The sequence below is a fragment of the Nomascus leucogenys genome, chromosome 4, assembly GCF_006542625.1.
Source record: "Nomascus leucogenys isolate Asia chromosome 4, Asia_NLE_v1, whole genome shotgun sequence".
Taxonomy (NCBI): domain Eukaryota; kingdom Metazoa; phylum Chordata; class Mammalia; order Primates; family Hylobatidae; genus Nomascus; species Nomascus leucogenys.
The window spans coordinates 53,735,871-53,748,178 of NC_044384.1; the positions used below are offsets into that span (position 1 = coordinate 53,735,871).

A 12,308-nucleotide genomic window follows, 5' to 3' on the forward strand; every position below is an offset into this window, starting at 1 on the left:
TGGTAAGCATGATAATACTGACTATTTTCTCCTTTGAAACTTATTCTTTAGCTTCCATGATAGTTATCTTTTTCTCTCTCTGGCTGCTCAGCTCATCATCTTTATCATGCCCATTAAATGTTGCTATTCCATTCTTGAACATTTTCTCATTATATGCACTCTTCCTGGGAGATTTTATCCATACTCATGGTTTCCTATATTCTTGACTTCAGGTGTTCCATCAAAACATTGATACTTGCCAAATATAGATCTTTTTTATGAGTATGAGCCATGAATCCAGCTTCCAATAGACATATCCATTTGGACATTCCACAGGCCTCTCAAAACAATATGGACAAAACTCATTTCTCCTCAGTTCCCCCTCTGTTGTTCCCTGCTGTAAAAAGGGGGAAAAAGTTCACAACCAGTATTTTCATATTTTCTGTCTCAAGCAAGTAGTATTAAAAACACTTAGTTCTCTTAGTCAGAAGCTTGGTGGTCATCTCAGAGTTCTCCCCTTTCTTTCACCTGCCATAGCTTGGTGTCCAAGTGTTTTTCTTTCACTGGTACCTAGCATGGTGCTGCACAATTAAAGGTGTCTAGTTAAAACATTTTGATATTTAAAAACAGGAATCAAGACTGTGGGTGAAATGTCTCTAAAGTGTTTATTTTTGTGAGTTTTAGTACAAATTAAGACATCAGTATCTTTGTGATATTGAGTTGAGGAAGGCTGTGTTGAGAATAAAAAGCAAAAGAGAAAACTATAAAGAAAAATAATTGATTCCTTTAAGAATGTATAACAAAACTTTTTATATACCAAAAAATTCTATAATTGAAAGACAACTCAATAGTTATTGTACAGTATAACGTGCTATTTTAGAAATACTTTGTATTCAGAGTACATTTGAAACAGCAGAAGATGTGATTACTTCTGCCATTAAGGATTATGGAAAGTTCCACAAAGGCAGTATTCCTGTATTTCATAGAGAATTTGTCTATGGGGGCACATTTTTCTGAATTGATATTATACGGAGCATTTTACCAACATCATTGCCTACCTGCTTTTTCAAATATCTTAGGAAAAAAAATCATGTTTACTGTTTGCTGGACAGTATATATAAAATTCAGAGACTAATTGAGTCCAGATAGGTAAAGAGATTGGATATATCTTACTGTGAAGAACAGAAATGTTTGTGTTTGTGTGTGTGCGCACAAATTTCCAGGACTATATTAAAATCAGCGAAAGTAACTTGCAAAAATGCTAGGGAACTGAGAGACTGTCCCTTTGACATTAGGGATGACTCCATGGTTTTCAGAAGGGCAACTGGAAAGATGGAATTACCATCACTGAAACTATGGATAAGGAGGCTTGAGGGTGAGGGGAAATATCAGAGATTTCATGTCTGATAGACTTCCAAGTGGAGATGTGAAGGTGGAGTAGGCAATTTCGATAATTAAAAAACATGAAAGTTGGCAGAATGATACTGCCTCCTAATTTAATTCTCAAAGTGTTCATATTGCACAATCATTTTTCATTCAACAAATATTTATCGAGTACCTCTATTTGCTACTAGATGATTGGGGGCTCCAGTAATAAGCAAATATAATCATGGGCACAGTCCTTACAGAACTTAAACCTGTAACGGGAAAGACAGACCTTAAATCATTACACAAACACATTTGAAATTACAGCTGTAGTCAGTGTTACGAAGGAAGAATATCTGAAAATGTTGGAGCAGACAGTGGGGACCTTATAATTCTGGTGCTCAGGGAAAAAGTGACATGAGGTGTAATTCACATACAATAGAATTCATTCATTTTAAGTATATAGATAGATGAGTTTTGACAAATCCATGTAGTCACCACTATAATCAAGATAACAGTGTTTATCCCCAAAAGGTTTTCCAAATATCCCTTTCCTGCCCATTTTTAAATTGAGTTCTATGTATGTAGACTGAAGAAAATGGGCTTAAAATTTTAAAATGGTCATATATATGTATAAAATTCAGAGACTAATTGAGTCCAGATAGGTAAAGAGATTGGATATATCTTACTGTGAAGAACAGAAATGTGTGTGTTTGTGTGTATGTGCACAAATTTCCAGGACTATATTAAAATCAGCGAAAGTAACTTGCAAAAATGCTAGGGAACTGAAAGACTGTCCCTTTGACATTAGGGATGACTCCATGGTTTTCAGAAGGGCAACTGGAAAGATGGAATTACCATCACTGAAACTACGGATAAGGAGGCTTGAGGGTGAGGGGAAATATCAGAGATTTCATGTCTGATAGACTTGATATATATATATATGGATATATATATATGGATTTGTAGGCATTCCTTATATATTCTGGAACAAGTCTTTTGTTGGCTATATATATTGCAGATACCTTCTCCCAGTTTGAAAATTGTCTTTTTATTCTCTGTGGTGTCTGATGAACAGTTTCTAATTTAAATGAAGTCCAACTGTGGTGTCTGATGAACAGTTTCTAATTTAAATGAAGTCCAACTTACCAATATTTTGAAGGGATAATTCTGTATCCTGTTAAAGAAATATTTTCCTATGTCATAGTCATGATGATATGAAGATACATGTATATTTTCTTGTAGAAGTTAGTTTATTCATGATCCGTTGCAAATTAAATTTGTATATAATCTGAGATAGGACTCAAGGTTCATTTTTTTCTCCATGTGATAGTTGATCCAGCACCATTTATTGGAAAGATCATTCCTTAACCATTAAATGTAAGTTGTTTCGTTGTGACTGTGTATGTAGGTTGTTTCTTAATTCTTTGTTCTCTTGGTCTGTTTGTCTGTCGTTGTACTAATTATGTCTTATTTATTGTAGCTTATGATAAATCTTTGTATATTCTAGTGTTCTTCGCCAAGATTTTCCTGGCCATTCTGGGTCCCTTGCATTTTCAGGCAAAGTTTAGAATCGGCTTGTGAGTCTGCAAAAAGTCTGTGGAATTTTTATTGGGATTGCATGGAATCTTGAGGTCAACATCAGGGAAATTAATTATCCTCTACAATATTATTAATAAATCTTCCAGTCAACAAAGATGGCATATCCTTCCATTTTGTGAACTCTTTCTCTCAACAGTATTTCAGTGTAGAGGTATTGCACATTTCTTGTTAGATTTATTCCTAGTGTTTTGGGTTTTTTTGGATGCTATTATGCTATCAGTTTTTAAATTTCACTTTCTAATTGTTTTTTGGAAATATATAGAAATATAGTTGATCTTTATATATTGACCTTAGTTATTATATTCACTTATTCTAATGGTTTATTGTAGGTTCTCTTGGGTTTTCTATGCACTTAATTATGTCATCAGCAAATAATGACAATTATAAGTCTTCTTTTTAAATCATTATTTCTTTTTACTTTGTTTTCTATTTTCTTTTAGTCTTTATACCGTTGATTTGTGTTGGTTTATTTATTTTGTTGAATAGAAATGGTGTTGTATATTCTTGTCTTATTCCTGAATTCAAGGGGAAAGAATCCAGTATTTCATTAGTAAGATGACGTTGGCTGTAAAATTTTTGTTTTTATTCTTAGTTTCTGAAAGATTTTATTGTGAGTAGGTATTGGATTTCATTAAATTCTTTTTCTTTATCTGTTGAGATGATTATATAGATTTTACTTTGATGATTTGGTGAATTACATTGATGAATTTTCAAAAGTTAAATCAGCTTACATTCCTGTAATAAATTTCATTGGTTATAATGTATTATCTTTTTAATAAGTCTGGATTTGATTTGCTAAAATTTTGTTTAACATTTTTGTGTCTGTGTTCATGAGAGATGTTTTGGCTTGTCATTTTCCTTGTGTCCTTGTCAGGTTTTGGCAGCTTCATAAAGAATTGGGAACTGATTCCCTTCTTTTTGTTTTCTGGAACAAAAAATTGGTGTGAGGTATTATTTATTCTTAATGGTTTAGAAGAATTCTCTATTGAAGCCATCTGAGTCAGGAGATTACTTCAGGGAAGATTTTAAATGATTGATTCAGTTTCTCTAATAAATAGAGGATTGTTCCAGTTTTCCATTTCCTGTGTCAGTTTCTATAAGCTATGTTTTTCAAAGAAGTTGTCCATTTTACCTAAATTGTTAAATACATTATCATAAAGTTGTTCTTAATATCTCATTTTCCTTTTACTGCCTATATTAATATCCCCTTATTTTCCTTTTACTGTCTATAGCATATGTACTGATGCCCCCCCCTTTTAATTTTTCTAAAATTGGAATTTCTGTCTTTTCTTGATTATTTCTGCTAAGGGTTATTAATTATTAATATTCTCAAGCAGCCAGCTTTTGGCTTAATTTTCTCTTAATGCTTTTTATTGAGTTTTGTTCTTGTTTACATTGTTTCCTTCTTTGTACTACTTTGGGTTTGATTTGCCATCTTTAGCTACTGAAAATAAAGGATGATAGTGTTATTTTTCAACTTTCCTTCTTGTAAATACGTATTTTAAAGCTATAAATGGTCCTGTAAGCATAGCTTCAGCTGCATCTCACAAATTTTGATATTACATTTTCATTACCAATTAAAAATATTTTAAAATTTCCATTGTGATTTCTTCTTTTATGAATAATTTTGTTACTGATTTCTTTTTTTTTTTTTTGGAGACGGAGTCCCACTGTGTTGCCCAGGCTGAAGTGCAGTGGCACGGTCAGCTCACTGCCAGCTCTGCCTCCCGGGTTCACACCATTCTCCTGCCCTAGCCTCCTGAGTAGCTGATACTACAGGCACCCGCCACCACGCCTGGCTAATTTTTTGTATTTTTAGTAGAGACAGGGTTTCACCTTGTTAGCCAGGATGGTCTTGATCTCCTGACCTCGTGATCCACCCGCCTTGGCCTCCCAAAGTGCTGGGATTACAGGCATGAACCACCGCGCCCAGCCTACTGATTTCTAGTTTAATTCCACTGTGCTCAGAAAATATATTTTATGTGATTTCAATCTTTTGATATTTATTGACTTGCTTTATGGCCCAGTATGTGATTCAGTTCAGTCAACATTCCTTGAGTATTTGAGAAGAATGTGTATTGAACGGTTATTGGATTCTATAAATACAAATTAGGTCAAACAAATTGGTTACTAGTAATGTCAAAATTTTTTTATATTCATAGGATTTTTTTTCTTCTATAAATTACTGAGAGAAGGATCTTAAAATCTCCAACTGTTATTTTGGATTATTCTGTTTTTCCTTTTAGTTCTGTCAACTTGTACTTTATAAATTTTTGAAGCTGTGTTTTGAGATGTATACACATTTATGATTGTTAAACATTCCTGTTGAACTTTCATCATAATAAAGCATCTCTGTTTATCCCTAATAATGTAAGCCAGCTATTCAGTATTAACGTAGCAACATCATCATACTTTTAATTAGTATTTGCATGATATCTTTTTCCATTTTTTTCTTTTAATAGATCTGTTCCCTTGAATTTAAAGTAGTTGTGTTGTACACAGAATATAGTTGTGTTTTGAAATCCAATCTAATGTATTTGTTATTTAATTGGAATGATGGGTCCATTTACATTTAATGTAGGACATGATATAGTAGGATTTGTGTCTTACAAGGCAGGTTTTTTTTTTTCTATTTGTTACTTTCTTTAATCAAGCATTATTTTTTTCTATTTGATTTTACATATAATTTTACAGTATACATCTTTAATATGTGTGCATGTATTTTTAAGTAGTTGCCCTGGAGATTAAAATATTCTTCATTAAAATATTAAAATATTAGTTTATTAGGTTGTAGTCTAAATTTCTACTTTTAACACTTGTTGAAAAATGCAAGAACCTTATAACGGTTTAATTTCATTTACCTCACTGTCTTTTTCTTTTTTTAGATGGAGTCTTGCTCTGTTGCCCAGGCTGGAGTACAGTGGCGTGATCTTAGCTCACTGCAACCTCCGTTTCCTGTGCTCAAGCAACTCTCCTGCCTCAGCCTCTCGAGTTAGCTGGGATTACAGGTGCCCGCCACCACACCTGCTAATTTTTGTGTTTTTAGTACAGATTGGGTTTCATCATGTTGGCCAGGCTGGCCTTGATCTCCTGGCCTCAAGGGATTCCCCCGCCTCGGCCTTCCAAAGTGCTGGGATTACAGGCATGACCCTCCTCACCTGGCCTAACCTAGTCTTTTGTGTGTCTTGTCCTATACTTTATTTTTCTACATTTGTTTAAATCAGTAGAGTCATTGTTATTGTTATTTTAAATGTTAATATTAATATATATTTATCCACATATACTTTTCCATTCCTCTTAACTAACCCCTCTAGTTCTATGTTCATCTAAACTTATTTTTATTTCATCTTCATGTTAGAAGGTATTTTTTTCTTAGTGTGGAATTCTGGGCTGGTTGGTTGATTTTCTTGTTTTCTTTTTTTGTCTTAGCACTTTACAGGTGTCATTTTGTTATCTTCATTTTCTATTATTTCTAATGAAAAATTAGTTGTTAGTTTTATTGCTGTTCTCTTCCAGGTGATATGTCTTATTTTCACTGACTGCTTTTAAGATTTTTTCTGACTTTAGTTTTTAATACTTTGATATATCTGGGTTCAATTCATTTCTTCATTAAATCTCTGTTTTGCTGTTTCTAAACTAATGATTTCTTAATTTCAATGATTAATATTTTCCTGTTCTGGAATTGTCTTTGACTTTCTTACAGAATTACAAGGCTTTGCTGAAATTCTCCATCTGTCCTGTGTTTGTTTATTTATTTTTTGAGACGGAGTCTCGCTCTGGGGCCCAGGCTGGAGTGCAGTGGCGCAATCTCGGCTCACTGCAGCCTTTGCCTCCTGGGTTCTAGCAGTTCTCCTGTCTCAGCCTCCCGAGTAGCTGGGACTACAGATGCACGCCACCACGTCTGGCTAATTTTTTGTATTTTTAGTAGAGACAGGGTTTCACCGTGTTAGCCAGGATGGTCTCAATCTCCTGACCTCGTGATCCACCTGCCTCGGCCTCCCAAAGTGCTGGGATTACAGGCATGGGCCACCGTGTCCAGCCTTATTTATTTCTTGAACATACCAATCACAGTTATTTTAAGTCTTTAGTAACTCCATAATCTTTTTTTTTCTTTGAGGCAAAGTTTTGCTCTGTCTCCCAGGCTGGAGTGCAGTGATGCGATCTCAGCTCACTGCAACCTCCACCTCCCAGGTGCAAGCGATTCTCGTTTCTCAACCTCCCAAGTAGCAGGGACTACAGGCACATGCCACTGCACCTGGCTGATTTTATTTATTTATTTATTTATTTTTTTAAATTTTTAGTAGAGACAGAGTTTCACCATGTTGGCTAGGGAGGTCTTGAGCTTCTGGCTTCAAGTGATCTGCCTGCCTTGGCCTCCCAAAGTGCTAGGATTACAGGCCTGAGCCACCACATCTGGCCTGGAACTCCAAAATCTGAATGACTTAGGTGTCTTTTAAAATTCGTTGTTATTTCTCTTGGTTGTCCATTCTTTTTTTAATTGAGATACAGTTTATATAAGATTTACCATTTTAACCATTTTAAAGTACACAATTCAGTGGTTTTTAGTATATTCACAATTATGTAAGCATCATAACTATCTAATTTCAGAATGTTTTCACTACCCTAATAAAGTGAAAACTGTTGTCAATCTCAATTCTCCCCCTCTCCCCATCCCCTGCAACAGCAAATCTACTTTCTGTCTCTCTGAATTTGCGTAGTCTGGACATTTCCTATAAATAGAATCATACAATTTATGTGGCCTTTCATGTCCATCTTCTTTCACTTGGCATAATGTTTTCAAGGTTTATCCATGTTGTAGCATGTATAAGTATTTCTTCTTTGTGGCTGAATAATATTCCATTGTATTCATATGCCATATTTTGTTTATCCATTCATCAGTAGGTGGACATTTGAGTTTTTTCCAGTTTTTAACTATTATGAATAATGCTACTATGAACATTTGTGTAGAAATTTTGCGTTGAGTGTGTGTTTTCAATTCTTTTTAGTATGCACTAGGAATGGAGTTGCTAGATCATATGGTAACTGTTTTAAGTTCTTGAGGAACTGTCAAACTCTTTTCCACAGTGGCTGTACCGTTTTACATTTCCACCAGCATATATGAGAGTTGCAATTTCTATACATTCTTCACAACACTTGTTATTTTTCTGGACTTTTAATTTTTATGTTATTGCAGCTATCAAAGTGGGTGTTGGGCATTTATTTTTGTTTTTTAGAAAGCCTTGCAATTTTTAAGAGTGTTAGACCTTGTGGTTGAACAATTACAGAAGCTCTAGTTTGTGTTACTTTGCTCCAAAGAGAATTAAGTTTTCCTTTGGTATGTGAAGTACTAGGAGGTTACCTTGAATCTGTTAAAGGTTGGTTATAAGACTTTTTAGGGCTGTTCTATTTCAATTTTGACCTTACTCTTAAGGAGTAGCTGGCCCTTCTGTAGTCTCAACAGAGAGTTGGAGTTATTTATGTAGGCTTCTCTAACTTGGTGGGGCCTACACTTCAGTCTTTGTCTCCATAGCAGTGAGCAGCAGCTGGAATCTCTGCTGAGCTCTTTAGCCTCCTACCTGCTATTTCGACTAGTTTTCTTGAATGTTTCCCCTCTTGTGGTCCTTTCTCTCTGGAAATTTATTCTTTAGTTTCCAGCTCTTTGATAGTCAAAAATTCCAACTCTTTTTTTCCTTCGTCCAATTGGACTGCACTTTCTACTTGAGCTGTATTTCCCTGTTACTCAGCAAACTCAAGGAAAAAGCCAAGATAATTGTGGAGCTGGTCTTACATGCTTCCGTTCTTTCAGGAGTTGTAGCCCCTTCTGTTCCTCTTTGTGTAAGTCACTCTTTAGTGCCTTCAAACAGTTTTTACTTTTTGTCTAGATTTTATGAGTTTTATTTAGCTGAGGGTTGGTTTGATACAAGTTATTCTAGCCTGGTGGTAACAGTAATGATGTTTTATTAGTTGAATTACAAGAAAATGACCTCACTATTAAGAGTGAGAACATGAATTTTTAACAGAAAATTTGGACAAGAATATAGGAAGGAGGATTTCTGTTTTCAGACAGAAGAGGGTTAAGGTAGCCAGGTTTGAAGGATGATAAATAAGGATGATTAAAAGTTAGATAATATGACTGAAATTGGTGGTTTTTTTTTTTTTTTTTTTTTTTTGGTGAAAACTGAACAAGGTTTTTAAGTGTTTAAAGAATACAAGTTGGAGAAATAATATGAGAATTTAAGAGAAAATAATAAAGAGCATTCATCTGGATTTAGTTGTGAAGAAATTAAAATTCTGATTTTAAAATGTGTGCTATTAGAGTAGACTTGTTTATTTCTGTAAATGTTAGTGATTATTAACTGTTTGGAGGTTTGAGTATTTAAATGTGATGGCCAAATAACAATGTGTATCTGTTAAGTGTGCCAAAGAGAATTGTGTTCACAAAATGGAAAGGTATACAGTAACTGGCCATTTTTAAATGTAGGAGGAAGAGAACAACTGATATTATAGGAATGGACATTACATTTAGAACATCAAAGTACAGAAAGAAAGCAGAAATAGATTCCTAAAGAATAATGCCTCCCTCTCCTCCTACAGGATTAAAAATGGGGGTTTGGAGCGAAACTAACCGTTTGCTTTCTCCACCAAAATATCCCTAAGAAGGGACCCAGGTGTGGCAGACCACCTCATATGTATGTTTTTCCTTTTGCCCGTTTGTGAACTCTGAAGGTTAGTCAGTGGTTTTCTTCAAAATTGCATTAGGAAATTTGCCAAGGGCATCCTTTTGAGGCAGCTGTCTCTGTACCCTTGGAGGCCATCAGTAATGTTTCCAATCTATAGCAGTAGTTGGCACAAAAATGTTGAACTGTTGTCTTCATGTTTTAAAACATTCCTTTGCTGCCACTATCCTCCACCCCGAAATAGTGTAAAATATGGCACATTTTGGGACTTAGAGTCCTTTCATCATTTTTTGTTACTGTACATTTTTAGGTAAAATCCATCATTAATAATATATCCAATATATCAATAATGAAAGGACATTTAATTTTTTTCACATAATTTAGATAATAATAGACACATTAGAAATGCTTAATATATAAATAAATGAGAATTTTTTTATAGAATGTTAACATTTTAATTTTCACTATTGAGATTTTACAAAGTAAATATGCTTTAAAGTTTTGGGGGTTATTAACTATGTTCATGACGAAAATGCATTGGAAGAATTTGAAATGCATTTGTGTTTTTGTTCTTATGCAATTTAGTAACATAAGCAACTCTTTTACCCTATACATCTTTCATATATTAGTCTGCTTCTCTTGTTTTACTAAACTGTCTTCTTTCAGCCACCCACACAGAATATGCCTATGGGTCCTGGAGGGATGAATCAGAGCGGCCCTCCCCCTGCTCCACGCTCTCACAACATGCCTTCAGATGGAATGGTAGGTGGGGGTCCTCCTGCACCGCACATGCAGAGCCAGATGAACGGCCAGATGCCTGGTAAGTTTTTCTCCTCTAAGACATTAACACCAGAGTTGCTTAGCAACTGAAACGACATGGGGGCTCAAGGGATACTAGATTGTTGATGACAAAACTGCTTTGAATGCCCCCAAGTACAAGCTCTCTTAGAGTTTGTTAGCTACAGAGCTACGTGACCTGTATTCAGTGTTTATCAGGCTGCCCTTGGGCTTTGATGTCGCTGACACACACCATTCCTCTGATGAACAGAACTGGCTAAATTTAGTCTGTCTGAAACTGCAATACAGTTGGCTTTAGAAGCTTTTTGGAAAAAAAGGTGTTGCACCATGGCTTAAGAATTAAAGTCTGTTTAAAAAAGATATAACATTTCCCTGAGTTTTTATTTACTTAAATATTGATTGATCTCAGAAACAATATCACTGGGAAAAACACATGGGGAAAGAAACAAAACAGTCTCTGAAGTGCTGGTGTATTTAGTATTTCCTTATTGATACTGAAGCTGAATCTAGATTTTTTAATACATATGTTTATAGCATAACATAAATATTAGAATTGATTTTAAAGCAAAAATTAAAGGCTGAAATATAATGTAAACTTCCTTACATTATTTATACACTGAGTCATTCTGTTTTCTATTTGTCAATTTTAAGTGTAGGGTCACTAGGTTGATATGTTTTAAGACATTGGATGCTGATTTAGTTACCTTTGGCTGGTTTGAAATTTTAATCAGAAAAGTATCTTTACACTATTTTGTTTTTGTAACAGTAGCATCAACCCATGGCCATAGTTTTTGGTAGAATATTATCTACATTAGGTATCAGACTATTTTTACTTTCTAAGACAAAAGTTATTTTCATTGATAAAGAAGGCATTATACAACTAGCAGTAATGGAAATAAAATAACAGAACAATTATTAAAATTAGTAATTAGCATCTTTAGGATACTGTTTTCTGTAGCCGATTGTGTTGATTGATAGCATTGGTGTCCAAGGATGATGGGTGCAGTAAGGAAACAAAAGAGAGCACAGAGCAGAAGAGGCAAGGTAGCCTGGCTTATGGAAGATTGAAGTGTGACCGATCATATAGGAGGGCAGTGGTGTTTCAGTGGCTGTCTCCTATTTCCTGCTAAGGCTTGCAACATATATGGCACACATCCAGTATGGAGGTAGGAATAAAGACATCACTGCTTTTCAGTTTGTAGTCATATTGTAGTCAAGAGAAAGCTTCTTGCCAAGTCCACATTTAGTTCACCAGGACACACTGTGTTTAGAACTGGGAAGGTAGTGATAGTGCAGGTTAGCTAGTTAGGAGTTTTGTGACTTTTTATGATGGTACTTTGAATTAAATTCTCTATATAACATTGAAGCCTAAGGCCAAAGAAGCATTTGAGCAGCAATACAATTATGGTTAACATGACATTTTGGTTTTGTGTAAGGCCTTCTGAAGTATATTCTTTTATAAGCTAGTTATTATCAACCACTTATGACCTGGGTTGTTCAGAATACTGTAGAGCTTCCAAAACAGTAGTTAAGAATTTCTCCAGACCAGGCGTGGTGACTCATGCCTGTAATCCCAACACTTTGGGAGGCCAAGGCAGGTGGATCACGAGGTCAAGAAATCAAGACCATCCTGGCCAACATGATGAAACCCCATCTCTACTAAAAATACAAAAAATTAGCTGGACGTGGTGTTGCACATCTATAATCCCAGCTACTCAGGAGGCTGAGGCACAAGAATCACTTGAACCCAGGAGGCAGAGGTTGCAGTGAGCCGAAATCACGCCACTGCACCCCAGCCTGGCAACAGGGTGAGACTCCATCAAAAAAAAAAAAAAAGCACAAAGAATTTCTCCCAATAGTTATGGAGTTATAGTTAAGCGCAGGAGA

The 12,308-nt window shown here is 35.1% G+C and overlaps 1 protein-coding gene across 3 annotated transcripts in view; it reads left to right on the forward strand.

Moving 5' to 3' along the window:
* SS18 (SS18 subunit of BAF chromatin remodeling complex) overlaps window positions 1–12,308 on the forward strand; it is a 74,645-nt gene that overhangs the window by 22,634 nt on the left and 39,703 nt on the right. For 2 of the 3 annotated variants that reach the window (XM_012506381.2, XM_030810625.1), the window contains exon 4: window positions 10,290–10,443. In XM_012506381.2, the coding sequence (XP_012361835.1) occupies window positions 10,290–10,443 (154 nt within the window). Of the gene's footprint in view, window positions 1–3,032; window positions 3,098–10,289; window positions 10,444–12,308 lie in introns of those variants that run through there. The other variant, XM_030810624.1, reaches the window with a different exon arrangement.